The sequence below is a fragment of the Brettanomyces bruxellensis genome, chromosome 7 (genome assembly GCF_011074885.1).
Source record: "Brettanomyces bruxellensis chromosome 7, complete sequence".
NCBI classification, from domain to species: Eukaryota; Fungi; Ascomycota; class Pichiomycetes; order Pichiales; family Pichiaceae; genus Brettanomyces; species Brettanomyces bruxellensis.
In genome coordinates, this window is record NC_054688.1 from 1,219,245 (window position 1) to 1,246,577 (window position 27,333).

Below are 27,333 nucleotides of genomic sequence, written 5' to 3' on the forward strand. Positions count from 1 at the left end.
CCCCGTAATATTCTTTAAATCTACTTTGAAGATCATATCAGGGATTTTCTATAAAAAAAAAGCCAGGCCTTTTCCCCAGAAGGACCCGTCCATTCCTCCATTTCACACACAAGAGCCATTTCGGCACCCGGTAGATTTCACGAACAATGTAATAATGCTAAATAAAAAATCTCAGGCTCGCAATTTTTGTATTTAATTTTTTTTTTATCGGAGTAATGCGCAATGCGAAATCAATCATAGCTACTTTTAGTAACCCTTTTCTCCTCCGCTTGCTTGTTTCACTTGGATGACGTTTTATCTGGCTCGAATCCTCCATTCTGCATATGTCCTTCTTGCCTATTTGTAATTTGTATTCTTATTTTTTGACTGTACTTTATAAATACCCGTTGTTTTCCTTTCCCGTATCTGTTCTTGCCAACCAGTGTATGCGCATGCAAAATTTTTCTTGCTTGTACAACCAAGTTTGGTTTTCAGCTCCACCACTTCAGTTTACAAGTACGTTTTGGCATTTGTCAGTTGTGTGATTTGTATTACCAAACACTTCACTCCTAGATTCAACTTGAGCTTATTCTGACGTATACATTTTTATCAGTACTTGTTCGATTGTCCCCCACTTACACTTAGCATCACAATGTTTGCAAGATTCACAAGAGCCTCCAGATTCGCAGCAAGGAGCTTTTCATCGACTGCTCTAAATGCCTACAAGGTCTCCGTTCTTGGAGCCGCCGGTGGAATTGGACAGCCGTTATCGCTATTGATGAAGATGAACACCAAGGTGACCGACTTGGCACTTTACGACATAAAGCTTGCCAAGGGTGTTGCCGCTGATCTTTCGCACATCCCAACAAACTCCACCGTGAAGGGATTCACGCCAGATGAATCAGACGGTCTTGCCACGTGTTTAAAAGGTGCAGATGTGGTTTTGATCCCGGCGGGTGTTCCAAGAAAGCCAGGAATGACGAGAGACGACTTGTTCAAGACTAACGCCTCTATTGTGAGAGACTTGGCCAAGGCCTGTGCGGAAAACTGCCCTACGGCGGCAATTTGTGTGATTTGCAACCCCGTGAACTCGACAGTTCCAATTGTGCGCGAGGTGTTCAAGTCCAAAGGCGTGTTCAATCCAAAAAAGCTGTTTGGTGTGACCACTTTGGACACTTTGAGGGCCAACAGGTTCATTTCGGAGACTGTCGGCTCCGATCCAACCGAAGAGGATGTGACAGTTGTCGGTGGCCACTCTGGTATTACGATTGTGCCCCTCATCCCAAAAACACAGTACAAGGGAAAAATCCCTAAGGAGAAGTACGAAGCCCTCGTGAACAGAATTCAACACGGGGGTGACGAGGTCGTGAAGGCAAAGGCTGGTGCAGGATCAGCCACTTTGTCCATGGCCAGTGCCGGTGCCAGATTTGCCAGTTCTGTCTTGAATGGCTTGGCCGGCGAGCAGGACATCTACGAATCGACATACATCGAGAATCCGGAGTTCAAGGACGAGGGAGTCGAGTTTTTCGCTTCGAGAGTCACCTTGGGACCCCAAGGTGTGAAGGAAATCCATGAGTTGGGATTGTTGACGGAGGTGGAGGAAAAGATGCTTGCCACTGCTAAGGAGACCTTGAAGAAGAACATCAAGAAGGGCGTTGATTTCGTCAAGGAGAATCCATAAGGAGAGAGGGCATCTTGTTTGGTCTTTTTGGAAGTGGCCACACGGTGATAAAGTGGGCATGCACACACCAGTTGTTCCCGCAAGTATTCGCATTAGGGAGACTTGGAAACTAATTAGCGCTGTTCACGGTATTTGTTCGGGTGGTTTCTTGTTGATACATAAATTGAATGCAAATGACGTAAATGATATGAATGAATAGTAGAAGTAAAAAAGAAAGTAGGATTGATAATAATGAAGTGGGTGAATAAATATGCGTAGAGTGGATACAAATTACATGATGCAAAGCAGAAACTATACGATTCAGTGTGAAAATCATACATTGTACTGTGGAAATTATATGATGTAAAGTATAAATGAACCATCAAGCGATATAAGTAAGTACGTTGAAGTTTGATTCCAAGTACCTGCATAGACACAACATGAATAATTCGAAGTAGGTTTAGTGACTAGGTGCTAATAATGGCATCTGAAGTAGATATATCGATAGTAGTTGCGCCTATAAGCAGCTTGCCTTGTTTGATGCCTGAGAAAGCCAGAATTAGATGTATTTAAGCATTTGCATTTGCATTTTTACTTTGCATTTCCTCTTCGGCCTGTAAAGCACAATGTACTATGTAGAATCATGTAACCTATTTGGCTTCACACCAATTCAAGAAATGTCGCATGCATGTTTTACCGAATGCATACTAATATGATCAATGCATGAAGAGAAATTCGCAGCAGCATCAACTCCATCATGAATGAAGAAAGTATCAAAGCTACTAAGCCACTACATTCTGGAATAGTCCCTCCAGTTCCTCTCAAAAGCATACTGTCATTATTATTTACACTATCACTCTATCTCTTCAAGCCTACCTTGGAAATGGCTCGGCCATAGCCCTTGGAAGCACTCCGTTTGTAGTAATTCATGGACATCTGGCGGTTTACGGATGTGCCAAAGCCCTGCTCGAAGCACAGGCCAATCATGAATTCAGCCTCGGGAAGTTTTCCCTCATCAGCAGCTTTTCTTCCCCACAGAAATGCTTGCTGCTCATCTTTCTCCAAAGACTTGTCTGGAGCCCCCGATCCGTACCATTTGGCCAATCCTAGGGCTGCATAAGCATGGTTGTGCTGGGCAGCCTTGGAATACCAGTATATAGATCTCTTGGGCTCGATTCGGTCCTTAACGCCGTTTGACGACCGTTTATCGGGCTTGAAGTTGGATGTTGGAAGAAAGCCTTTCGAGTAATAGTAACCGAGCACTGCCTGCGACTCCGGATGGCCTATCTTGGCTGCTTCTAGGTAGTAGGCGAGAGATTTTTGCTTGTTGCGAAAGGCATCCAGTCTTTCGAGCGAACCAATGACGTTTCTCGACCGCTGAGACTCGTTGTTGATCGAAAGAAGATCGAGATCCGTCTGGTATATCTTCGCCAACGTGTACAAAGCTCCACGGGCATCGCTAAAGGACCTGGCAGAGATTAAAGTATCGTAAGCCATGACTTCTCGGTCGTAAAGCCTGTCGACTGCATTCTTATGCCAGAGAATGGACTTGCCAATGTCAACAGGGAACCCGTTAGCCCCGGCAAAGTACATCATTCCAAGTTGGCACATCGCAGACGGGTCTCCCATCATTGCTGCCTCTTTGAAAAAGTGCGAACTCTGCTGAGAATCCTGCCTGCAGCCAACTCCCGCCTCTAAGCAGCATGCCACACGGTAAGCTGCAACTGGGTCCTTCTGCTTGGTTGCAGCATCGTAAAACATCGAAAATCCAGCTTTCTCGTTCTTGTCCAGCACTCCCGGGTGAATTCCACCCGAGTATAGGTCCGCCAAGTACAACCTTGCACGAGTTTCCATCGGTGAAGTCTGCACGAGCTTCTCGAGCACTTTTACGGCCGTGGAAACAAACTGCTTTCTCTGTGTGCGAAGAGACTTCGCTGGGATGGGTCTCCGCCTTAGATTTCCGTCTATTGCCATCTTTGACAACACGTCAGGCCTTGCAACGGTCTCTAGGAGCGTCACAGCCCAGAAAAACTGGATTTTCGGCGTGAACATCTTGTAATCGTGCAGCGCTTTCTGCCTGGTGTTTCTAAATCTTGCAACCACACTCTCAAGCGGCTCACGAGACTGTGATGGAAGAATAGGCTTCACTACACCGCCCGAGAACGCTTTTGCCGATGTTGCTGTGCTGTACTTAATCACAGGCACTGATTTGATCATCGGTGAAAATCTCGTCTCTCTGGACTCTGCACCGGAACTGGTCTGTGTGGTGTACGGTTGTGCCCGCTTCTGGTCCACCCGGGGATCCGAACGGCTCGTTTTGTACACTGGTACCGGTTTGGGAACGGGTGATGGTCTGCGGTCACGTGTTCTTGACCTTGGGGCGGATAAGTTGGGGTTAGGTTTGGGCTTGGGTTTATGTGTTTTTGGTGTTGCTGACGATGACGTAGAATTTGAGGTCTTGGAACGACTGTACCACTCCGGTCTGTACTCCTCTGTGTTTTTTCGAGGTTTTCTCTCTTCCCCGTACAAGGAGTTTTTTGTGTGTGTTCTAACGGCTTCTCTTGGTCTCCTAGAAGCCGAAGGTTTCCGCCGGCTGCTGTCCTCACGTCTATCATGTCTATCATTATACTTGTCGTCATACCTATCATCATACTTATCATACTCCTTCTCATCCTTGTACTCATCATCATACTTTTCATCATACATGTCGTCTCCCTCATCTTCATACTTGTCGTCTCCCTCCTCTTCATACTTGTCATCTCCTTCTTCTTCATACTTGCCCTCTTCTTCCTCTTCCTCATACTTCGCCCGGTTGTGTCTCTCGCTTTTCTGATGCCAGGATCTGCCACTCTCCCCGTCCTTGTGCTTCGCTTTCTGCTGCCTGTGCTCGTACTTGTGCTCGTAAGCGTTGAAATACCTCTCTGCATCGTCCTCATCATCTTCATCCCCGGTATACTCCTTAGTAGCACTTGGTTTCCGGTCGCTGTACACACTTGAAGACATTGTTTGCTCAGTGATATTCCGCGCTGGTTTCGATAAATGCTCATTAATCTCGGGCATCCGTGGCTGGGGGCCTTTTCGAGATCTTCCCGATCTTGATCTCATTCCACTGCTATTGCCAAAGTTGTACCCTGCCTTCTCAAAGCCGGTTCTGTAGATTGATTTCGAGTACGTAAGACTGCCCGGTGCCTCGATCTCCCCATACTCAAAGTCGTTATCTACCGCTTTATCGTATTCTCCTTTATCATATTCCCCCTTCTCGTACTCCTCAGACGGTATCAAAGAGTTCGAACTGCCGGCATTTCTCCTGGTTGCAGATCCAACAGACACATCCGACTCACTTCCACTCTTCTGTGCTCTCAACGCTCTTTCCAAACGTTGCACTTTATCCTCCAACTGGTTGATCCGATCCTGCTCCAAAGTCGAATCACTCAACACGCTAGCTTTATCTGGACTGTCATCTGGTGAAAGTGACTCTGACGAGTGTCGAGATGATAATTTCCGGCGGTGTGATGCAACACGAAGCGTGTTTTTGCCCGGCATGTCTGTCGGACCGTCTGATATGCGGTGCCGGGGACTGTCGAACGGATTAGTGTCGATTGACGAGGAAGATGACACGCTATTATCATCCGAGATACTTGGAGATAATGGAACATCGTGCCTGGGGTTTCTGTGGTCTCGATAGTTCTTCTCGTAGTCTTCATCATCTTTTTCATAGTTCTTCTCCTTTTCATAACGCCTGTGCTCTCCAAGTGATCTCCCCTCTGGTGACACATATCTCCTACGTGAAGACGATGATGTCTTTCTTTCGTCGTACGTGGGTCTCTGCTGGGGCTTTTTCGCGCTATAGTATTCATCCGGGCCGCTTTTTCCACCATAACGTTCATCCGGGCCGCTTTTTCCACCATAACGTTCATCCGCGCCGCCTTTCCACTCCCCATTGTACTCCCCGTGGGCATCCGGGTACCCGTAGGCGTTCCCGGGTGGGTTTCCCACCTGGTGACCACTTTCTGGCATTTCACCCTGCTCCAAATACCCGCCCGGTCTCCCCGTAAGATATGGATTTACAGGGGGCACAGAAATGTGGCCGGACGGCATCTGGGCTGGCTGGGTTTGCTGCTGGGGATATGGCGGCAGGGGAGGTGCCTGCTGTGCGTGGTAGTCCATTGGCTTTGTTTGATAACTCACTGGTTTCCCCTGGTAGCCCTGGTATTGCCCGTATGCCGCCTGCGGTGCGTACCGGGGCTGCTGTGCCCCGTAGTAAGGCTGTTGTCCCGGTGGTTGCTGCCCCGGTGGCTGTATGGGCTGTGGGGGAATTGCAGGGGCACCTGGGGAAGTGGCATAGTTTGGATACGCCTGGTAGGCAGGCTGAGTAGGCACTGGTGGCCGCCGCCTGCCCGGCACCGCTGCCGGGACCTGCCCTGTACTTGCCCCCGGTATCCCTCCCGCCATTGCTCCCGTCATACCTCCTGCAATTCCCCCTCCATTAACATTAATTGCTCCTCGAGCAGGATTTGCTGCATTGGGCACAGGTCTCCCCCCTGAATACCCCCCGTAGGCTTTGATCGGCATTCCTATATGCTTGTTGGCCCGTCCGCCTGTCGGTGCCGCCGATGCAAACACTGCATCATCACTCAATAGATTGGCTCGGAGATCTGCCTTTCTCATATTTTTGCTATGCTGACTTTACTAAGCTGATGTTGTACGTAAATGTTCCTTGTTTCTCACACTCAAGCGTGTTTCTGCCTCCTGAATTGCCGCCTGATCTGGATTTATCGTCGATCCCACCCTTGGCTCTGTTATTCCTGTCAACCTACAGCTGTGGTGTTTCTCTCGATTTTATATAGTATCTGCAAAAATGCCAACTGATCTTGGTTTTCAATAACTTTGCACCCTGCAAAGTCTGTTCTGCCTGCTGTCTTTAAAATCAAGCCTTGATCTGTGACTGCTGATATACTCCCCGGATCGTTATGCAGGCCTTTATATATATTTGCGCTCTCTACTTTCTCTTTTGCTAACTACACCTGACTTTTTTCTTCACCTTAAACATATTTATTTTTCGCTATACTCGCGTGTATGCTCTGTATACTCTAATTTTTTTTTTTTATGTTATGCGCGAAACAAGCACGTAGTGATCTCTATCTATTTATCCTTACATTTCCACTGCTTTCTCTCCGTCACCGTTTTTTTTTCTGCTAAAATCGCGCTCCGCCTTAATATCAGCAATGTGTTTGTTGGCTTTTTTCGGCTTTCAATTTACCCTGCGATTTCTTCCATTGTGCGTCATGCTCTTCAGGCGTTAATTAATACCTATTACTATCAAGATTTATAATTTTCTTTGAATTGTCTTTGGATTTTCTTGGATTTTCTGTCCTCCCGTTCATTTTTGTATCATGCCAATCCATGCCATAATTCCCCGCTCCATCATTCTCACCAAATCTGCTTTTACGCGTTTTTAACTTTTGCAGGCTCCAAACTCAGTCCTATTATTCTGCTCATTACTCTGCTCATTACTCTGCTCATTACTCTGCTCTCACTCTGCTCATTACTCTATTCATTATCATTCTCCCTCCCCCTTCTTTTTCCTGCCTATGTTCTATGATATTCCTCGTGATTTCTATAATATGCACTCCCTTAATTTTATTTGCTCTATCTTCTATCTTTCTTGGTCCCAAAAAGTTTTCCTTTCTTAACCTGCCGGTTACTTAGCCTCTTTCATATATCATTCAATGTCCTGGTCAGGTCATGCATAATCGCATTATTTTCTTCACTTAGCCCCATTTATTAATCGGGGCCTTTTCATGCTTTGTTTTTTTGGATCGCGCTTTACCTTAATTTTTATCTCTGCCCAATTCTAAAAGTACTACCTTCCCAAAAGTTCCAAGAACTTCTTACGAATGGATAATATTAGACTTTTTGAAATCAGTATGGTAAAAGAGCATCGTATAAGTAAATGTATACTCATTTGATATTTTTCCAAGCCTATGTTGAATTATGTCCTTCAGATATCTTCATTTCCTTTATTATTTCTTTCCTTTTTCATTCCTTACTAAATTTAAATTATGGGATTTATTCGTAATTATATATTTCGGGATTGATGATTAGCGGAGTTTTCAATACAATTTATAATACCGTCAAACATATATTTCTTTCAGAATATCGTGTTCCAGATAGGTATTTTATTATTATTAGATGTGGGTAACAAAAAAGCTTATGTCAAGCGATATTTAACAAATATTATCGAATGTAGGAAAGGGTCATCATTACGTAGAAGGACTGACTCCAATGTGTCTGATCGTTAATCGAAAATGAATTCAAAATGTTCTCATAACTCATGTAATAAAGGAAGAACAAAATAGGTTACAGATGATCTAAAATGTAATCTCTTCGCAAAAGTGGAATATGTCATTTTGAGTCACACTTAAACCAATTAAACAAAAATATTACAACCTTAAAGACGAAGAATATTTGCTTGCAACCTGTAATTGACATGCAATAATATTAAATGATTTCGTACATATCTGAACCTTCATGAAATAATAATATGCAAGTCTTACAATAGCTCGTAAGTTTCCTCCATTTTTCTATAATCACATGGATAACTTTATCACCCTCTGGTATTACCAAAACAATAAATTGAAGAAAGATAATCGTTATGTGTTAATAACTTTAAGCTTATCGAAAAGTTGAAACGCTTAACGTTCGGTAAACTTTTTGTCGGACATATGAGAATATGACCTAGTATTAGGCAATCTATTATTATATGTCATTAAATTTATCTGTTTTGAGATCTGAACTTATTCTTAAATAACGAAGGTCTAGAATAATATCTATTACAGACAATCCTGGATAAAATGCACTAACTGTGTATGTTAGGAAATCAGCAAAAAAATAATCATGCGTGATCATAATCTTTTTTTTTTATATTATGTATGATTACCTCACTTTATTTCCTTTTTATTTTTACTATACTTTACCTCTTTTTATACAACTTGTTTCTTCTACGAAGGGACCAGACCCGATAGCCTATTTTGCAATGCAACTAGTCCGACTCTGCTTGATGGTGACAGAGTAAAGGGAGTAAATTCATTTTCTTCTATTGTTAGAATGTTAAAGGCATTAACATTATCACACAGACCACTTGGTACATTTATATCCACCTACTTAGGTAACCGATCTTACAATTGTCTGAATCTCCCCGACTGCTAGGTTCTTATTAGTTCTATTAAAGAAGGAGTTTGATAGCTAAAGCCCGGGAGTAACTCATAAGGTCGCTCTTAACTCCAACACCAATCCCGTTCATAACCTTGGATATCTGCGCACTCGGTAGTTGTCAGAGTATATAAATCCCGTGTGACATTTGTATCTACTTAATTGCTCACATATCTCTGTGCCGTAGCACTACCGAGCGCGCAGATGCCCAAGGTTATGAACGGGATTGGCCGTATAGTTCGGATATAGAAAAGACTTCTGTTGCATAGAATGACCCCCATAACAAAATAGGGTCCTTACGAACACGTTTGTAATCCAGCGAGAACCCGAAGGTTACTCTTGGTTTCAGCTGAAGGTTCACTTCAAGATGGATTTCCTTATATGAATATGTATTGCAAATTACACAATAAAGTCGTCGTCCCTTCTAAGAGACACATAGTATATAAGGAAAAAGTAGTACATACATATAAGAGATATTTTTCCGCAGAAGTGGAATAGGTCATTCTCAGCCGAAAGTAGATTAGGGAGAAATTTATTTCACAGGAAAAATTTCTCCGCGAATTATTTCTTCTATCTGTCTGAACATTAATTTGATTCACATATTATAAATCAAATACCAGTTGAACCTTTATGCGTTATTAACATATGAAACATTATTATAACTCATAGGTTCCGACACGCTCCCTTGATTTGTAACATCTGAATAAGCATGTGCCTTAGTTTATCCATGACCTTGATAGTTATTGGTTTAGTAAGCAAATCAGCTAATTGGTTTTCTGTGCCAACATGCCTGATGACAAACTTCTTTCGATTAAATCTCTCTTCAAGACATTTAAGCCTGACTGCATATGGCTTTGCCTTCGGCGAAAAATTACCGAAGACTATTGTATCTATGGCAGACTTGTTGTCGACTAGTAACTCAGGACAATGAACCTTTCCTTGATAAGCAGAAATAAATTTCATCAAAGGATGGAACCATTCTAACTCATTAGTTAAGAAATTGATGGCTTGTAATTCAGCTTCGGTAGAAGACTTGCACACCAGTGGAGTGTAGTGACTTCTCCAATGAACTGGCGCATTAGCAAACATGATAAAATAACCATTCATTGATTGACGAGTAATTGGATCTTGCGCATAGTCACTATCCGAATAGCAAATTAGATGATTAAGCTTATCGGCGTCAGTGTTCTGATAAACAATTGTCCTGAATCTCGAAAAATAGAGATATCGAATTGTGTGAATCACCTGTTCTCTTACTAAATCATGTGGATAAGTAGAGAATCTTGCTAAATAATCAACTGCATAAGCAATGTCTGGTCGAGTCATAGTAGAGATATAAAGTAAACAACCAATCTTGCGTCTATAATCCGTAACTCTTTTATCCAATTCCTCTTGAGTTAATTTCAACGGGTGTTGATCCATATCAAAATAAAAGTTAGGACTCAACGGTGTAGCGCATTTTCGTGTCATCTCAATCTTCAGTTTCTCAACAAACTCTTCAATGTAAGAGGACTGACATAAACTAATTCTTCCAACACGACCATTTTTAAGTCTCTCCACCTTAAGATCTATACCTAAAAATCTTTGAACATATGTCTTTGGATCTTGTTCGATGATCTTTAATTCATAAGCTTTCTGTAAGTGCTTAGTGACCTTCTCAAGAATAGATTTGGTCGATGCACCTATAATAATATCATCCACAAATAGACCAACCACGCAATCTGTTTTTCCCTTGACATCTTTATGAATGTATGTGGAAGGAAATGGGCTCGAATATTCAAATCCAATCTTAGCCAAATATGCCTTGATTGTCTCGTGCCATAATTTTCCAGATTGCTTGAGACCATATAAGGCTTTGTTAAGCCTGTACACCACCCTCTTACCGGTTGATACATCGGAAGGTTTGACAGAACTATGATAGCCCTGTGGCTGATAGATGTACAATTCGGTATCAATTGGACTATTAAGATAAGCCGTTTTAACATCAAACTGTGCCATGAACCAGTGTTGTGTAGCAATAAGAGCAAGAATGCTCCTCATGATCTCAGGTCGAAGTGTCGGGGAAAAAGTCAAGGTGTATGTTGACTCCTTCTGGTGGTCGCCGTGAGCAACGAGTCTCGCTTTGAACCAACCATCTGACTTGATGTTGAAGACCCAACCTGTGGAGACCGTCCGGCTCAAAATTCTAGGATCATCTGTAATAATAGGTTTGGGATCCCAGGTGCAATGTTTCCGATGAGAGTTAAACTCATCAGCAATTGCTGCTTTCCACTTTGCAGCTCCATCATTACTGCTTATCGCCTTCTTGTAGCTACTTGGTGTAACTGCCAGGTGAACATCACTTAGCAACACTTGGGTGACCTTGAGCTTCTTGTGTTTAACCGCATAACGCCAGCGGCCTTTTGCTTTCAGCCTAGATCTACCTGTGCCGATCGGTGGCACCGTGCTGTCATATCGGTCCAGATCGCCATCATCATGAAATTGACGTTTTCTAGTTAATGGTCGATTCAATGAACGCATATTACGACCTTGCCACGATGGTAAGCTATTCCCTTTAGAAGATGTAACTTCAGACTTTTTACCAGCCACGGAAGAAGACATCTCACTGCTCGTTTTTCCGGAATCGAGTCTTGGAGGATGTGGGTAATCTTGAGGTGATTTATCTCCGTGTTTGGCTTGCTTGATTGAAGAGTTTGGCATCAGCTGACTGCCAGCGCTCTTGTCGTCTGATGTTATAGTGCGTGCGACTGAATGCTCCGTATGCTTTCGTTGTTCGATCCCTGCCTTAACAGGATCTGCACCCTTCGGCTTCTGATTGTCTTCAGTCCATGCATCTAACTTGCATGTATCAGAAACTCCAACTTTCACATGCTTACCGAAGCTATTCGATGGATTTAAAGTTTGTAAAGAGTCCCCTGACTCCTTTGCAGTGGAAACAACAGTTGGTTTAAAATTTGCTCTACCATTGGTAGTAGTGTTACCACCTTTAGTAGAGCGACCATTTGATTTATTCAGCTTGTCGCTCTGTGCACCCTCGCGTCTTTTCCGAGAACGCTTTGGATGCTTAGCCCTACCAGCATTTTGGCTAACGAGCGACTTTCCGGGATTCTTCGCCTCGACCCTTACCTCGGGTGGAAGTTTCTTGTAGTGTATTCCGGAAGTCGAATGATCTCCTGGATCCAGGTCGAAAAGAGAAGTACCTTCTACATCCTTTCTTTCGTCTGGGGCCTGGTTAGTCTGAGGTTCATCATCAGACAGCTCACGTGAGTCGTCATCTGAGTAATCCTCAGACTCGGAAGAAGAGTCTTGCATACTGACGTTGTCAGGGGTCCAGTCCGGGTCGTTGTCAGACTCATCCGTACTTAAATTTCCAGGATGATCCGTCGACTCGTGGAAAGACTGAGTATCTCCAGGTGAGGTATCAATGACAATGGTATCGTCTGCAACCTTAGGAGGTTCTGCTTCTATTTCCTCTTTAGCAAGGGAAGACGTAGTGAGCGCTCCAGCCTTCGAAATATTTTCTTTAGGGCGAGTGTCTATCAACTCATCTTCAGGGGTAGCAGGTCTCGTGTCGATACTTGAATCGATACGCGACGTCCTTTCGACAGCGGGTGACAATGTTAAATCATTTTCAACCTGATCGTCAGCAAGCAATGCTGCTTCGTCGCAACTTAATGGTGCTTCCTCTGACTCTAGATCGGCAAATATTTGAAAACGCGGATCATAAAGTTCCATAAGAGGGTCATCATTCAAAGTTCGATGATTCAAGCAGTAATCCACATACAACATGGGCGTCTTGAGAAAACTCACGCTCCTTGAATAAACATGACTGCCAAATCGCAAATCTCCCGGAGTGTTTGGAACAAAGACATGAGAGCCAAAAGTGTTTGGATCAAATCCTAAATATATTCCTTCATTACCTCTAGTGTGAAGCTTGGGTAAGTAATCCGGAGGTTGAGTAACAACGCAATATTCGCCAAAAACATGTATATCCTTTGCCTTCAATGGAGTCTTCACTCCCAGTGCCATTACTGGACTAGTGTCAATGCTCTTCTGGTAGAGGTGGTTGCGTATAAAGATAGAATATGACGCTGCCTCTTTCCAAAATGCGTTAGGAACTTTTCCAGCCTGTAACATAGCACGAGTGTCATTCATTATTGTCAAATTCAACCGTTCTGCAACACCGTTGGATGCCGACATGTATCCTGAGGTCGTATGATGTTCCACACCTTTTCGCTCAAGAAGTGTCTTCATTGCAGCGTTCAGGTATTCAGTGCCCTTATCAGAATAGAGTTTGTGCACTCTGTACCCTTGTTCGCTGAACTGATTTTCCACCCAATCCAAGTATTTGGCGACCGCCGCGGTAACATCATTCTTATGAGCCAGGAAGTAAATTGTAGTGAACTTCGTAAACTGATCCTTGAAAGTAACAATGTAACCTTGGTCGCCTTTCTTAGCGTGCAGATTGACAACACAAACATCTGTATAAACCATATCAAACGGTACTGGGCGCAAATAATAATCACGAGAATATTCGACTGCATCAGCACGTCTCGCTTTTGCCCGTAAGCATCTTGCGCAACCATGATCCGCTGTGTGCTTTAGCTCATTTTTCTCCTCCTTGGAAACAGAGATCGTTCCGTGAGAGATAGAGTCTCGAATCAGCTTTGTATTGGCATGTCCTAGTTTTAAATGTAAATTATTGATTGCCATTTGACCACCGCCAACAATGAATTGGTTGTAGTCGCCAGGAATATACCATAGCTTGTCGATTTGAATAAGCTGTATGCACTCTTCACCAACATTTAGAACCTTCGAATAACTTTGAGAAGTAGTTCCGAAGTCATGATGATAGATTTGAGTACTGCACTCTGGACATTTGTTTATATCGTCTTCTGAAAGAATAGTTGGGGCACCCTCGTAATAATAAGCATCAACTGAGAGTAAATTTCCAGTATAATTGAAGATCAACCTGCCTAGACCCTCTAGATTTTTCGTTGAATGATCGTAGGCTATTGATTGAATATTGTCGGATTCTGTAAGTGGTACAAAATCATGTAACCATTCCTTGTGCCCGGTAAGACTAATTCCCGCTCCTCCATCAATAAGTATAAGATTAGACGAAACTCGGTAAGTTCTTACCTGACATCGGAACACCTCCCAATAATTCAAGATCAGATATGACGTTGTGATTATTCAAGTTGAAGTTGTGAACATTTTTCTTCTCGGGTGAGTCCTTCTTCGATTGACTCTGCCCTTTAGATTGACCGTGCTTCGAAGAATATTGCTTTTGTTTGTTGTGTGTGCCGCTAGAGTCGGTCTGAGAATGGTAAAGACCCTTCAATAAGTATTTTGGGATCTGAACCTCCTCCCTGTTAGGGACACGTTGGATCTTGACCTCCTTAATGATCCACTCCTTAAATTCAGTTAGTGTAGTAACTTGATTGAGTTCGTTTCGATCGTTCTCGCACAACTTAACAACACCTGGTTTCAATGCCTCTAGGATATCATCATCATCGACTTTGTAACCGTCGCTCTTAATAGCATTAATAAAGTCATCGATTAGATTAAAGTAGTCCAAAAAGGGTTTGGTATAATCTTCATACCGAAGTTTTGCAAGGGCCTTAAGATAAGACTGCTTGCTATGCTTAATAGTCGAGTGTCGGTCACGTAAAAGATTCAACATCTTTGCTGCGGATGGATACTTGCCGTGAGATTTCCTATAGTAATCTCTCAACATAACATAAACAGAGCCATCGTTTGTTTGTTTCAAAGTCTCGTTCGTGAATAACTCCTCTTCGTCAGAGACGGAGTCATATTTCTGTTCTGCAAAGTTAGCACAGACCTGCTCATAACCATAGTCCTTTAGAGCACTTCTAAGCTCACTCAAGTAGCGAATGAACACCATAGGACTACATTGTCCATCTTCGTCCCGCAAAAAATGAATAGCAGGGACAACACTTTCCTTAACCGTCTTTCTGATTTTCTCAGGGTCAAGACGCTTAACAGCAAGATCCTGATGAATCAACTTCAAATTTTCATTAGTATTGGTTATAGCCCTAACAAGGCTACGAAGAAGTTCTGATGATTGAGAAGATTCGGTTGAATTGGAAGCTGAGTACATGTTGGTAAATTGAACAGTAGTGCCTGATAATATTTGCAAGTAGTTGAGAAGATTTTGCAATTGTAAATCTGTGAATTTTAGAGGTATTAGGCTAGATCTTAATCCTAGGTAGCACAAAAGTATTATGCAACTAAGAAAAATCCTCTGTCGACCTAAATTGACCAATGAGAAATTTTCCCACACGGTGCAATAAAACCGTATGAAAAATTTGTTAGTGAAAATTCCCTGGAAAGGGTTAATTCTCGCCGATCCGAAATGAAAGAGTATTTGAAAAACTAATAGTGTCGCGAACCACAATTCTTATGCAAAACTGAGTATCCTGTCTGTGACGCCATGTCAGAGTATATAAATCCCGTGTGACATTTGTATCTACTTAATTGCTCACATATCTCTGTGCCGTAGCACTACCGAGCGCGCAGATGCCCAAGGTTATGAACGGGATTGGCCGTATAGTTCGGATATAGAAAAGACTTCTGTTGCATAGAATGACCCCCATAACAAAATAGGGTCCTTACGAACACGTTTGTAATCCAGCGAGAACCCGAAGGTTACTCTTGGTTTCAGCTGAAGGTTCACTTCAAGATGGATTTCCTTATATGAATATGTATTGCAAATTACACAATAAAGTCGTCGTCCCTTCTAAGAGACACATAGTATATAAGGAAAAAGTAGTACATACATATAAGAGATATTTTTCCGCAGAAGTGGAATAGGTCATTCTCAGCCGAAAGTAGATTAGGGAGAAATTTATTTCACAGGAAAAATTTCTCCGCGAATTATTTCTTCTATCTGTCTGAACATTAATTTGATTCACATATTATAAATCAAATACCAGTTGAACCTTTATGCGTTATTAACATATGAAACATTATTATAACTCATAGGTTCCGACAGTAGTGCTACGGCACAGAGATATGTGAGCAATTAAGCAGATACAAATGTCACACGGGATTTATATACTCTGACAATTTTAGAGAATTCTAATAATTTGGTTACAAATTTTTGTAATAGATTTATACTGACAAATAGATAAAATTTATAATATCCTCTGGATACTACATGAAAAATTGAAAAAAAATCAAAAATATTTGAAGTGCCAAAAATTATTTAGCATGTAGAGAACCACCGAACTAATTTTGTCCGAAGTTGGTATGTTAGCTCAGAGGTCTAGAGCATCGTGCTTATAGTCGTATCTTTGACGTCTATACTTACGTCACACCGTTCCAAGCAACGCGATGGTCACGGGTTCAAACCCCGTACGTACCACTCTTCAATTTTTTTTAAATTTTGTCCTGCAACTTTTTAATTTATTCAAAACCTGACAAGATGACTACTGTACCCTTTCAAATTGACGAATACAACATACAAAACTAAACCAATAAGTTTGAATGAAAATAACACCACTTTTATTATTAAACTATCATAGATATACAAAACGAAAAGTTTGCATCGTGACTCATTTAAGCCTCAACCAACTCTCTCAAACGTCTGATGGTAGATCTGATGGTGGCAGCAGCAGCAGTAGAGACGGAGTAAGCACCACCAGCGATGGTCTTATTGCAAGCCTTGCATTTCCAGATACCAGTAGCCTCTCTCTTAACGGCCTTCTTTCCGCAGAAAGAACAGTCGTATCTAGAGTGCTGCTGAACCTCAAGCTTCTTACATTGTCTTCTCAAAGAAGAACCGTATCTGATACCATATTTACCGGTGATTCCAACCTTTTTAGTTCTTTTAGACCTAAAACAAAATAATTATTAATGTTAGTATTAATTAATCACTAGGCATTGCTTGGGTCACTACCAATATTACTGATAGTTTCCAAAATCACAAAATGGAACGTGTGCGATTGAATATTGTATGAATTCCATGATCTGAACACCAACATCCTTGAAATTCTTGATGATAATGATGCTTTTGTTGAATGCTGCTACCCTTTACCAATTTGCATTTACTTTCTTCACGTGAAACCCTGCTTGCTTTTCTTGTGAAACATACTTCCTCGATAAAACCAATGGAGTGCTCTTTAAATCGTTCATAGCAACACGATTAAGGTTCCACATGGCCCAACGCTAACATCTAAGGGGTAAAATTGACTGTCATTCTAAACTAATGACTCTGATTCATTTTATTTAATTTCTTCTCCGTCTATCTGCATACATGTCATTTCATCATAATCATCACTTGAATACTTCAACTAATTCAATCGCACTGTGCTCCCATATTATATGCTAATTAACATACATCTTGTTTGTATTCTGAACTCTATTACTGCTTGATTAAAATATTCAAGAAGAACACTTTAAAGCTAAGTACCTAGTGGAGAAGTAATATGAAATATCCTTTCAATTTTTTTTTCCTACTAGTGAGATTTTTTTTTCAACTTCCTAGTGCGTGCAAGTCAGAATGAAAAATTTCGCGGACATTGCGAACAAAGCCAGATAAAGCGAGTTGATGGGCAAAGAAGAAAAAGTTTTTGTTGGAAGTATTACTTGAGGTTTATACACCTTACACCTCACACGTAAGAAATTTGCTTGAGCCTCAGCATAAAATGTATGTGGCTGTGCACAAAGCAATTACATGTGCAGGGATGCAAAAACAAAAAAGGAAAGAGAGTATATGTTGAATTAGACGCCGAGAGAAGTATAAAAGGGACTTGAGAAAATGGGGCAAACAAGCAATGCTGTTGTTGTACTTGTATTTTATTTAAGTATTTGTTACTGCTGTAGTTTTATTGTACTTTTATTTACAATTCATTAAGTACGGCTAGCAGATTAGACAAGAATATGAAAGGCCCTGGTCTCAAGCAATACAAAGAAAAGGTTGCATCCGATGGTTAGTTGCCAAAGCTTATTGCAAGAATTGTATTTATAAATACTAACATTCACAGCACGAAAAAATATTGAAAAACTTGGAGAACATGTCCATGGGTTTTTTGGAAATCTGTTTGAACGAAGAGATGAGAATAGCGAAATCGGAAGTAGTAGTAATGCCTGGAGTTGGCTAAGAGGGACGAGCCAAGTGAGTACAGAAATCAACAATGGAACAGAAGTGCAGAGTGAGAATGACGTTAGCAAAAAAGAGAAAGATGAGCAGATAGAGGCTACAAGCAATGAGGAGGAAATAAACGATAGGGTGAGAGATGAAAAAAATTTAAGGCACGACAGAAGAGGGTATCCAAACTTTGGTGGTATTTTAACGGTCAACAATAGATCAAGACAAGCAAGATGGAGAGAAAGACAAATACAAAACAGATTCGCTTTTGCATATTGTTTATCTTTAGCGGCTAATATTGGTGAGGTACTTGAAAGCAATGATCACTTTTGGAAAATTCAAGAATTGTTGGATCCACTACAACAAGATATTGTACGTCGAACAATACTCACACATCAAGGAAGACAAAAATTGATATCAAATAAAGAGATGAGAGCAATTCTTAACACGGCTCCAAGAAAACATGAAAGAGCATTTTATTTATATGTTAGCACTGCAGTTGCTCATTTAAGATCATTGGATGAAGAAGAACGATTATTTGTTCTCAAATTGGAAAGAAAGGCCAAGAGGAAGATTGCGGAAAGAAGAGCGAAGAGAATTAACGAAGATATCCAGGAACAAAATAAGAGACGAAAAAAGGAAGATGTTCAAGAAGATAAATAAATTTCCAAATTGCTGATTAATGTTTTACTGTTTGCATCTGGTAGCTGCTATTCACAGTCAATACTTATGTCCAACGGTTGACATGAAATTCTTACTGGATTAATACCGATCATATTTATATTTCTGAAATACCTGACCGTTTGAATAAACAAGTATTTAAATACCAAAGTATAGACACAAATATAATTTGTACATTATGGTTTACAATTAATTGCGATAGTTAATTCCATGCAATATTCATCATAAGCTGATTCAGCAATAATCAAGGATTCAACTTTTTAGTATGGATAAGGCAGAAGGAGAATTCGTAAGCAAGGATGGAAAGTGGAGAACGCACAAAAAAAAAAAAAATTCGCGGAAGAAATCAATAAATTTGATACAGCCTATTCACATCTTGAAAATTGAAGGCACTAAACAAACTGAATTAGCAGTATAGAAATTAATCAAATATACCTTATTACGCCAAACGCGGAACACAAACAGGGTCATTAGAAGAAATACAGATTGTTAATTGAGCACATTATGGATGAAGAAGACGAATTTTTGTATGGACCAAGCGATGATAAGAAGGAGTCAGAAGTGAATAAGCAAGAAGAGAGTAACAATCATAACGTGAATATTTTAAATACGGAGAAAGACAATACTTCAGGCGAGGAAAGTTCTGATGGCAAGAATGATAAGAAGCAGGAAAGTAGTTCTGAAAAGGAAGAACTTGATAGTGATATGGAGAAAGAAAGAGAACACGAAACAGATATGTTAGAAGATAGTAGTGACTCGGATGTCGAATTTGTGATTGGACCTTTAGCATCGACAGGTACAAACACAGAAACACCAGGGGTGGTATCCAAGGAAACAGGAGAAGAAGGTGAAGAGAATACAGAAGCAGGTAAGGACACCAATGGCAATAATGCAAGCACAAATATACATACAGTTCCAGTACTGAAAGAAACACACGGACTCGATATAAATGAGGTGGGAAAATATGACGGAGTTCCGGTGACGGAGCTCACGCTAGATGAATTAAAAGATAAGCCATGGAGACAGCCGGGTGCGGATTTGTCGGACTACTTTAATTATGGATTTGATGAGATATCATGGCTCACTTACTGCAAGAAGCAAAACACGCTAAGGAAAGATTTCAACCCGGCTAAAGTTATGGCAGAGATTATGAGCAGTGGGGCAATGGCGGGAATGATGCCGGGTCCAATACCAGGGCCAAATGGCAACAATTCTGGAGGTCCACCTCCATTTATGATGGGACCAATGGGAATGCCGCCATTCATGAATGGAATGCCATCAGGAATGCCATCAGGAATGCAGATGCCCGGAATGTATGGCCAGAATGGTGGAAATGGTAACAACAACGGCAACACAAATGCAAATAATGACAGGATAAACTCTTCAGCCATGAACAACAATAGTAATAGTAACAACATGATGAATCAGAATAATAGTGGACGATCGTCTCTTCCACACCTGCCGCGTCTTCCCTCGCGACCACCTGCCTCATCGAATTCTCCAGAACCTTCGATGGGCAGGCAACAAGGTGGAATGAGCAGCTCAAATTACAGGGAGAGGTCCGATAGAGCCTTGGATATGCGTAGTGGGCGAAAATCCGGCCAAAACTACAGGGATAGAAGCGGTAGAAGGCATTGAGAGGAGGATAAGTTTGCTTTCAAGGACACACAGATGAAACCGTTGAAAAAGTGGCAAGTATACGTGGATGCTTGGCAGGGTGAAGTCTTTTTACAACTTCACGACTATTGAGGCTTCCCCAAATGGAAAGACACACTTTTGGCTACATTCAGGGACTCAAGAGATACATCGACTAATTTTATAACTACTTGCCTTAGCAGTTCTTTACGTACTTTCCTTTCACGGGATAATAAATATATATTTGGGTAGATGAGCACTTACACATTACACACGGGATCCGAGCCACTTGCAACATTACATTGATGCATCAATCTTTTCTCGTTGCTTGGCATTTCACCCGTCACAGAGTGGATCACTCCTCTGTTATGGAAAATACAGAGATCACCCTTATTCCAGGCATGTGCATAAACGTGACTTGGGGAAATTGCAGGTCTGACCAGCTTATGGCAGATTTCTCTTGCTTTCTCCAGCTTTGCAACCACCTTTCCCGTCTTTTTGTCAACCAAGTTGTACACACAACAAGAATGTATCTGCAAATGCTGGTTTCCAGTCACAGGATTGGTCCAAACCATTGGCAGTTTCTTCAATTTGGCCTCTTCCCAATGTGGAAGCTCATCTAAAGGCACTTCCTTGCCTTCTGAGACCATAGTGAGACCGTCAGATGTTGCTTTGCACTTGTGGATGTATATGTACGGATGTGGGGCGTAGACAACGGTTGTGTTTAAGGCAAACTCCTTATCTTTTTGCGATAGGAGATCGAAGGCTGTTTTTCCGGAGATGAAGGCTGTGGCACCAGTTGACACTTCAAGCTTTTCTCCGGCGTCATCGTAATAAATCGTCTGCCTTTCAGTTTTAGGAGGAACAACCACTCCAAGAAGAGTAGTCACCACAGGTGGTGAATACTCGTACAAGGCGGCATCAATATGCCACCTATAGAATCTGGTGTGATGATTGGTGATTTCTTTTGGCGTGAGTGTCCTTTTGTGGAAGGTTCTCTGTGATGGGTGCTCCAAAGTAAATTCACGCATTCCTTCATGACCAGCTGGAAAAGTTCCATTTCCAACCATCATGACTTCAGGCCTTCTAGGGACACACTTTCCGTCTTTTGCAAGAACGGACTCCGGTGAATGGAATAGCTTCTCATCGTGACCATAGTGGTTTGATGTTGAAGGATCGAATCTGATTGTAAGTGCATATTGGGATTCTGGTGAAAGATCTGCCTCGTTTGGCACTACCAAAACTGAATACCTGAATAGTGCATTTTTCAACAACTGGAAATCTTCCTCGTTCAACTTTGACGGATCCGTAGTGTAAGATGGCATTTTCACTGTTGCGCCAAGGGGCTTTCCCGGAATGGGAGAAATGCTAATTTTAGTGTTCATATTGTGTATAGATATAATTGAATATTGAACGTTGGATGATGACGATTTCGAATTTATTGTTTTCTGTACTGAACTACTTCCAAAATTTACCAGCTATTGGACTTTACGCCTCTTTATATATATACCACATGTTTGAATTGCATACTTATATAGGAATATACGGGAAGCCGGTTACTTTTATCTACATATGCATGCTTGGTGATGGCGTAGTTAGTAGTTGATCATAGATAAAGCGGATCTGACATTCCGGATCAGGTAATAACCGGGCTCGCCGGTAGATTTCCAAAAGGAGATGAAAAAAAAAAAAATTGAGGAAAAAGTCCTGAAACCGTTATATCTAGCAGATAAGTTCAGCAATAAAGGTGCAAGCGAAAGAGGGGAAATCATGTAAATACTAGAACAAGCAACGTTCAATAAATAATCACTATATATTTGAATACAGGTAGACTTTATTAAGGGAACGAACTGGAATGGAAACTAAATAAACAAACGAACAAAGAACGGAACGTTGGAGGTATAAGTAAATACAAAACTAATAAACAAAAAAACAAAACTGTAACATACATATTAAAGAAGTTCATGCGCCAACCGAATTAGGCACATAAGCACATTCCTTTCTTTCGGCCATCTTTTTCGACATTAACCTAACCCATGGTTGGCAGCGGAAATTATTCTTGGTGATGATATCTTCTATTAAAGTGATCCAAACGGTTCTTTCTTGCTTGGAGTCGCATCCAAGGTCGATCGACTCGCCATTTGCAAACCTTAACTTGAAGCCGTTGTTGAGTATCAAAGTCTCGCTAATTATTCTCTGGCTGGATCTTTTCGTGTTGTCACTTGTAGCCGAAGATGCAGAAACTTGCGATTTTGCATCTGAATCCGTACTATCAACAGGCTTCTTACCAGGATAATCGATGTAGACGACTTTTCTCAAGTTGATCTTGGCCTTCAGCTTCATTGTGTCCACGTTATGTGCATATAAATCATATCCTTTAAGCTTGAAGTAGCGTCTTGTCCACACATCGATATCTCCTCCTTCCTGATACATGTATCCTTCCTGCATGTAGGTAAGAGTTTTGCCAATTTCCTCTACTTGCTTCATTGCATTTTTGATACTGAGTGGCAGGATCTCATATTTAGACTTACGCGGCACAAACAGCATTTCCGCCCGGAGTTTGCAAATATTGAAAGGTCGAGGCTTTAGATTCTTGCCCACTTTCACCATCCTCCACTCATTGAAACCATCCAAGACGAAATTTCCCACCTCTCCGGTAATTTTGTCCTTGAAGTTGTCAAAGTTAATATGTATCTTTGCAAAGGAACCATCTGTAGCAACACACTCAGACAACGGATCATACTTCGCTAGCTTATTCACATATTTGGTCGTTGTAACAATGCTGTTTCCTCCGAACATCTTCGAAAAGATGTTCTTGGACTTGACACGCTTTCTTTCATGAACTTCCACCAATTGGTTTTGCATTTTTTCGTACTGCAGCTTGAGAGTTATCACGATATTCAACTTTTCAGGAACAATAAGCTCGAATTCTTTGTTGATAGAGGTATCTCCGTTACGTCTCTTGATGTCGAAAAACTCAGTTGACAAGACGTGAATGCCATTGTCGATAACAACCTTAAACTTGGCCTTTCTGTTTTCCACATCTGGCAACCTCAAACTTTCGAGTTCTTGCAATTTCAAGAATAGTCTTCCTTGCTCTCCATCCACAAGATGTATTTTCTCAGGTATTTGATCGGGCTGCCGCGTTTCCGCCTGCTTTTCCATACTTTCAGGCTCTTTCACCTTCTTTGGAGTATTCACTTCTTGCTTCTTTGGTGTTTTCTGTGAAATCTTCTTGCCATTATCTGCCGGTGATTCCTTCTTTGGCTCGACTGACTCAGAATCAACAGTTGGTGACACCTCTTTCAAAGTAACACTACATGTATCATCGTGCTTTTCTGTCTCAAAGCTTTTCAAAAGACGGTCAGCTTCCAAATCATCGATTAGCTCGGTTTTTTCTTCACCTTGGATTCCTCCTGGAATAGCCAAATCGGAAATAAGTGCACTGGCAGTGGAATCAACCTCTGCAGAAGGCTCATCTACCATTTGACCTTTCTGCTCTGGCTTAAAAGAGATATTGCTGACAACCTCGGCAGTTCCATTTGCATTCTTGATCTGGAACTTTTCCTTCGTCATCTTCTTTCGGATCATGAAACTCTCCATCTCCTTGACTGAAAGATGCACAAACTTATCACCGGGATCCTCCTTAACAACTTGCTTCTCTGGCTTTTGCTTAAGTGTGCCATTTCTCCACAATTGCGTAAGTTGACTGCCACTAGAATTGGTTCCGTTTGTCATTTTTGCACCGCTGAAAGTATTCAGACTGGAGTTTTCTTCGCTGATATCAACCCAATCGCTTGCAAACAAGTCTTCTTCGTTGTCTGGTTTATCCAATGGGTGCTTAAGGTATTTTCCAAGGTCTATTGACTCATCCAAGAACGAACATGAGCTACTTTGAGCAGATTCATCGCTTTCTTTTTGCGAAGATCTCGGCTCAACTTTTTCAACATCATGAACATCTTCGTCGCTTTCTCCAATTGCAGTGGATTGCACAAGATCTCTTTTTGCATCCTCATACTCTGATAAACTACCTTCATCATCAGTACCGGGAGACTGCTCATCCACATTTGTGCTTGCTTCTTCAGACGAGTCGGCAGAAATACTTGCTTCATCTCTCTCTTCGAACACCGCAGTATCCAAATCGACGCTTTTATTAAGCTCACCAGATGGAAGAACTTCCATTCTACTTTTCACCCAGGCCGGACCAAAGTTCGAGTACAATTTTGAACTTGGTGACGGGGAAATTGCAATTTTTGATGATGGAATAACGTGCACAAACTTGGGTGGCTTTGATTTCACCAAAAACCTCGCTTTTCCGTGCTTTCCAAGCGATTGGAAGTCATCCGAGTGACTACTGACTCTTCTGAACATCTCCTGCTTTGACCAGATATCAAGAATGCTTTCACGAGGAGCAACTTCATCGGAAGTTGTGTCTTTATGCAGTTTCCGGACTGAGATACCATTATTGGCGGCTTTTCCATCAATTGGAGCAACTTTAAGGGTCGGATCATACTTGTAGCCATCAAGAGCATGACTAGTGTCATCTGGATTGAAATGTGGGTCCTCAAGAACAAATTTGCGAGAGTCAAAAGTACTAGTTGTGCTTACGGTGGATTGAGACACCATCCGGCCATTATCAACTCCACTTTCTGCATTTGCTAAATCAAGAAGTTCCGTATGGTGAATCACAGATGCTCCAGAGTTGTCATCAAGGCCAGACAAATTAGATTGTTCAATCATGCCGGAACTGCTCAAACTTGTATCTGCAGCTTTTTCAAAAGGTGCTTCAGGTTTCTCACTCAATTGGTGCACTGTTGTAGAAATAGACATGGAGGATGAGTTGCTAATTGTGGCATCCGGCTCCACATCTGTGTCTGAACGATCTCCAACGGTTGCAACGGTTTCATTTCCGTCGGTAAAGCCGGAGGATGCAGAAATGGATGTCGGGAATCCGAGACCGTTGCCAAGACCGGAACCGTTGATGTTTGCACCAATTTCGTCTGATTCCTCATCGGTGTACCCGCCTTCACTTGCAGAAACAAAGTCCGACTCGCTTGTCATGGTTGTTGAACTGCTGATAGCAGAAACGGATCTTCGACCAATCACATCGCGAGAAACAGGCTTTCCGGCGGTTGGCTTCTTTGTGGCCACCATGCTCTTGTTCACGATTTCCGTGCTGAGAATACTTTGTGCGGGAACTGTGCTGGCATCGGAGTCATCCGAACTTTCGGACCCGATTTCATTTTGAAGTGGGAATGATGTATTTTTCGATAGGTTAGGGATTGGTGTTTTCTCCAGGGCGGACTCGGGTTCGCGCCCAGCGCTGGGCTCAGCCACTTCTTTATCGTAGAATGAGTTAAGGGCCTGTGAACGTGGAGACAGAGCTATAGTCTTTTCGGAGTCTGTTGAACCACCACTAACATTGCGAAGATCTGGCTTTGCGGTACTGGTCAGTGCGTTATTGGCTATATTCGGCATCGAGCGGATGCTATAGTCAGATGGAGACGGCTGGATTGTCGGCAACGGCCTGTGAATTGTTGGAATTGTCTTCATCAAACCGTTTTCGTCACTTTTGAGAACAACTGGGGTTTGCAACTGGTTGTTTTGTTCATCATCATCCAGAGGTCTTGGTCCGGAAAGTTTCCGACCCGGTTCCCTTTGAAGCGATTCGTCTGCTGCGCCACTCTCCTTACTGCTGGTCACCTTGAGTGGTTCTGTTGTTGAGTTTAACGAAAGATCTGGAAGTGCAATCCCAGGTTTGCGATTTGAACTAATTCGAGTTTCGGTCCCACTCGAAATGCCATCTGATAAATTTCCGCCCTTCAGTGTACTCCCCGAATGATCGGAGTCACTCTGTGATTCGCCAGTTGAGGAAATGTTGCCACTGTCTATGGAATTCAGACTGCTTGAGGCTTTGAGTTCCGGACTTTGCGAATCTATTTCTTTTAGCAAGTCGTCTACTGATTTATTTGCCTGGCTAAAGGAATCTGCTTCAACACTGCTCATTTCTCGGTTTGCCACTTCTTTATGATATATAATAGACGCTGTAATGGGAAAATGGAGGGGGCTTGTGGTCTGCCTTTTTTGCTCTTGTAGGATAATACTTTTTTCTTCAAGTTCTCAGTTCCTATCTCTTGAGGTAAACAACGGAAGAAAATTCAACTGTGAATGGGATCTAATACCAACGGGATTACAAAGTGTGCCGTTGGGCCTATCACTGTCAATACCGTATTGGAAACTGGAAAGATGTGAACTGGGAAAAGTGAAATAGTTCAAGGTGAAGAGAAAAGATGTTGAGTAAAAAACGTTAAATGGAAATACGAGGAGAAAGGAAAATAAAGGAAAAAAAAAAAAATAAAATAGGAGCATGTATGCCGAATTAGGCGGAAAGAAAATAGTGAGGAATAAATAGACAGGTAAATATGGGAGAAAAGTTTTTGGGACAAATAGGCAAGACCAAGAAAAAAGTAGCGCTCAGAAGCACAAGTGCATATGCGTCACCTCTGGTCTCGATACAGTACTGTTATTATGGGACACTTAACGCCAGCATTCCCAAACAATTTGGCCTTACTATGCTGGGAATTTTTTGCTGTTGGGTCCCCTTCTGGCTTTGGAATGTAATTGAAGTATGGGCATGTTGTAATCACGAAAAACTGATGGAAACAGTGAAAATATCTGGATTACATCAGATTACGCGTGTCTACTAATTGGGAAAAAATGTGCAAGCACTCGCCGGAACAGGAAAAATATAAACATGAACATATGCGCCACGGGAATTGAAGTACCATGGGGTGCGAAAAAAAGGCAAAGTGGATGTGTGGCTGTGAAAAGAGAGAAACACACAAAGCAATTAAATCGAATAGAATAACCAGTTAGTGTTGAATTGAAATAGACGCGGTAACTTTACACAGAGAAGAAAGCTTTATATGTATTTATGTATATAGACAAGAGCGGGAGATTCGAATGCGGAAATAGACGCCAAGTTCCATATCAGGAGAATGGTCTGATGCTTGTGGCGGCGATAAAAATGCAAGGGGAAAAAGCCGTGTGG

At 41.8% G+C, this 27,333-nt stretch overlaps 7 protein-coding genes and 1 non-coding gene across 8 annotated transcripts; 4 read left to right on the plus strand and 4 right to left on the minus strand.

The window, feature by feature from the left end:
• Window positions 1-631: 631 nt before the first annotated feature.
• MDH1 (Malate dehydrogenase, cytoplasmic) lies at window positions 632-1,660 on the plus strand (the record flags this gene model as incomplete). Its single annotated transcript, XM_041283491.1, has 1 exon — window positions 632-1,660. One exon carries the CDS (start codon window positions 632-634, stop codon window positions 1,658-1,660), a length of 1,029 nt encoding a protein of 342 aa, XP_041136843.1.
• Window positions 1,661-2,497: 837 nt separating this feature from the next.
• On the minus strand, window positions 2,498-6,307 carry BRETT_005006 (uncharacterized protein; the record flags this gene model as incomplete). The annotated part of the gene is made up of 1 exon (XM_041283492.1): window positions 2,498-6,307. One exon carries the CDS (start codon window positions 6,305-6,307, stop codon window positions 2,498-2,500), a length of 3,810 nt encoding a protein of 1,269 aa, XP_041136844.1.
• A 9,816-nt stretch (window positions 6,308-16,123) lies between these two features.
• Window positions 16,124-16,241, plus strand: BRETT_005007. Its single transcript has one exon. It is a non-coding gene; the product is annotated as a tRNA-Ile (tRNA).
• A 194-nt stretch (window positions 16,242-16,435) lies between these two features.
• On the minus strand, window positions 16,436-17,011 carry RPL43A (60S ribosomal protein L43A; the record flags this gene model as incomplete). Its single annotated transcript, XM_041283493.1, has 2 exons — window positions 16,436-16,712; window positions 16,971-17,011. 2 exons carry the CDS (start codon window positions 17,009-17,011, stop codon window positions 16,436-16,438), a joined length of 318 nt encoding a protein of 105 aa, XP_041136845.1.
• A 747-nt stretch (window positions 17,012-17,758) lies between these two features.
• BRETT_005009 (uncharacterized protein) lies at window positions 17,759-18,629 on the plus strand (the record flags this gene model as incomplete). The annotated part of the gene is made up of 2 exons (XM_041283494.1): window positions 17,759-17,807; window positions 17,863-18,629. 2 exons carry the CDS (start codon window positions 17,759-17,761, stop codon window positions 18,627-18,629), a joined length of 816 nt encoding a protein of 271 aa, XP_041136846.1.
• A 522-nt stretch (window positions 18,630-19,151) lies between these two features.
• BRETT_005010 (uncharacterized protein) lies at window positions 19,152-20,285 on the plus strand (the record flags this gene model as incomplete). The annotated part of the gene is made up of 1 exon (XM_041283495.1): window positions 19,152-20,285. The coding sequence occupies one exon, from the start codon at window positions 19,152-19,154 to the stop codon at window positions 20,283-20,285; it is 1,134 nt and encodes a 377-aa protein (XP_041136847.1).
• A 257-nt stretch (window positions 20,286-20,542) lies between these two features.
• Window positions 20,543-21,667, minus strand: BRETT_005011 (uncharacterized protein; the record flags this gene model as incomplete). The annotated part of the gene is made up of 1 exon (XM_041283496.1): window positions 20,543-21,667. The coding sequence occupies one exon, from the start codon at window positions 21,665-21,667 to the stop codon at window positions 20,543-20,545; it is 1,125 nt and encodes a 374-aa protein (XP_041136848.1).
• Window positions 21,668-22,244: 577 nt separating this feature from the next.
• On the minus strand, window positions 22,245-26,288 carry BRETT_005012 (uncharacterized protein; the record flags this gene model as incomplete). Its single annotated transcript, XM_041283497.1, has 1 exon — window positions 22,245-26,288. The coding sequence occupies one exon, from the start codon at window positions 26,286-26,288 to the stop codon at window positions 22,245-22,247; it is 4,044 nt and encodes a 1,347-aa protein (XP_041136849.1).
• Between the last annotated feature and the right edge of the window lie 1,045 nt (window positions 26,289-27,333).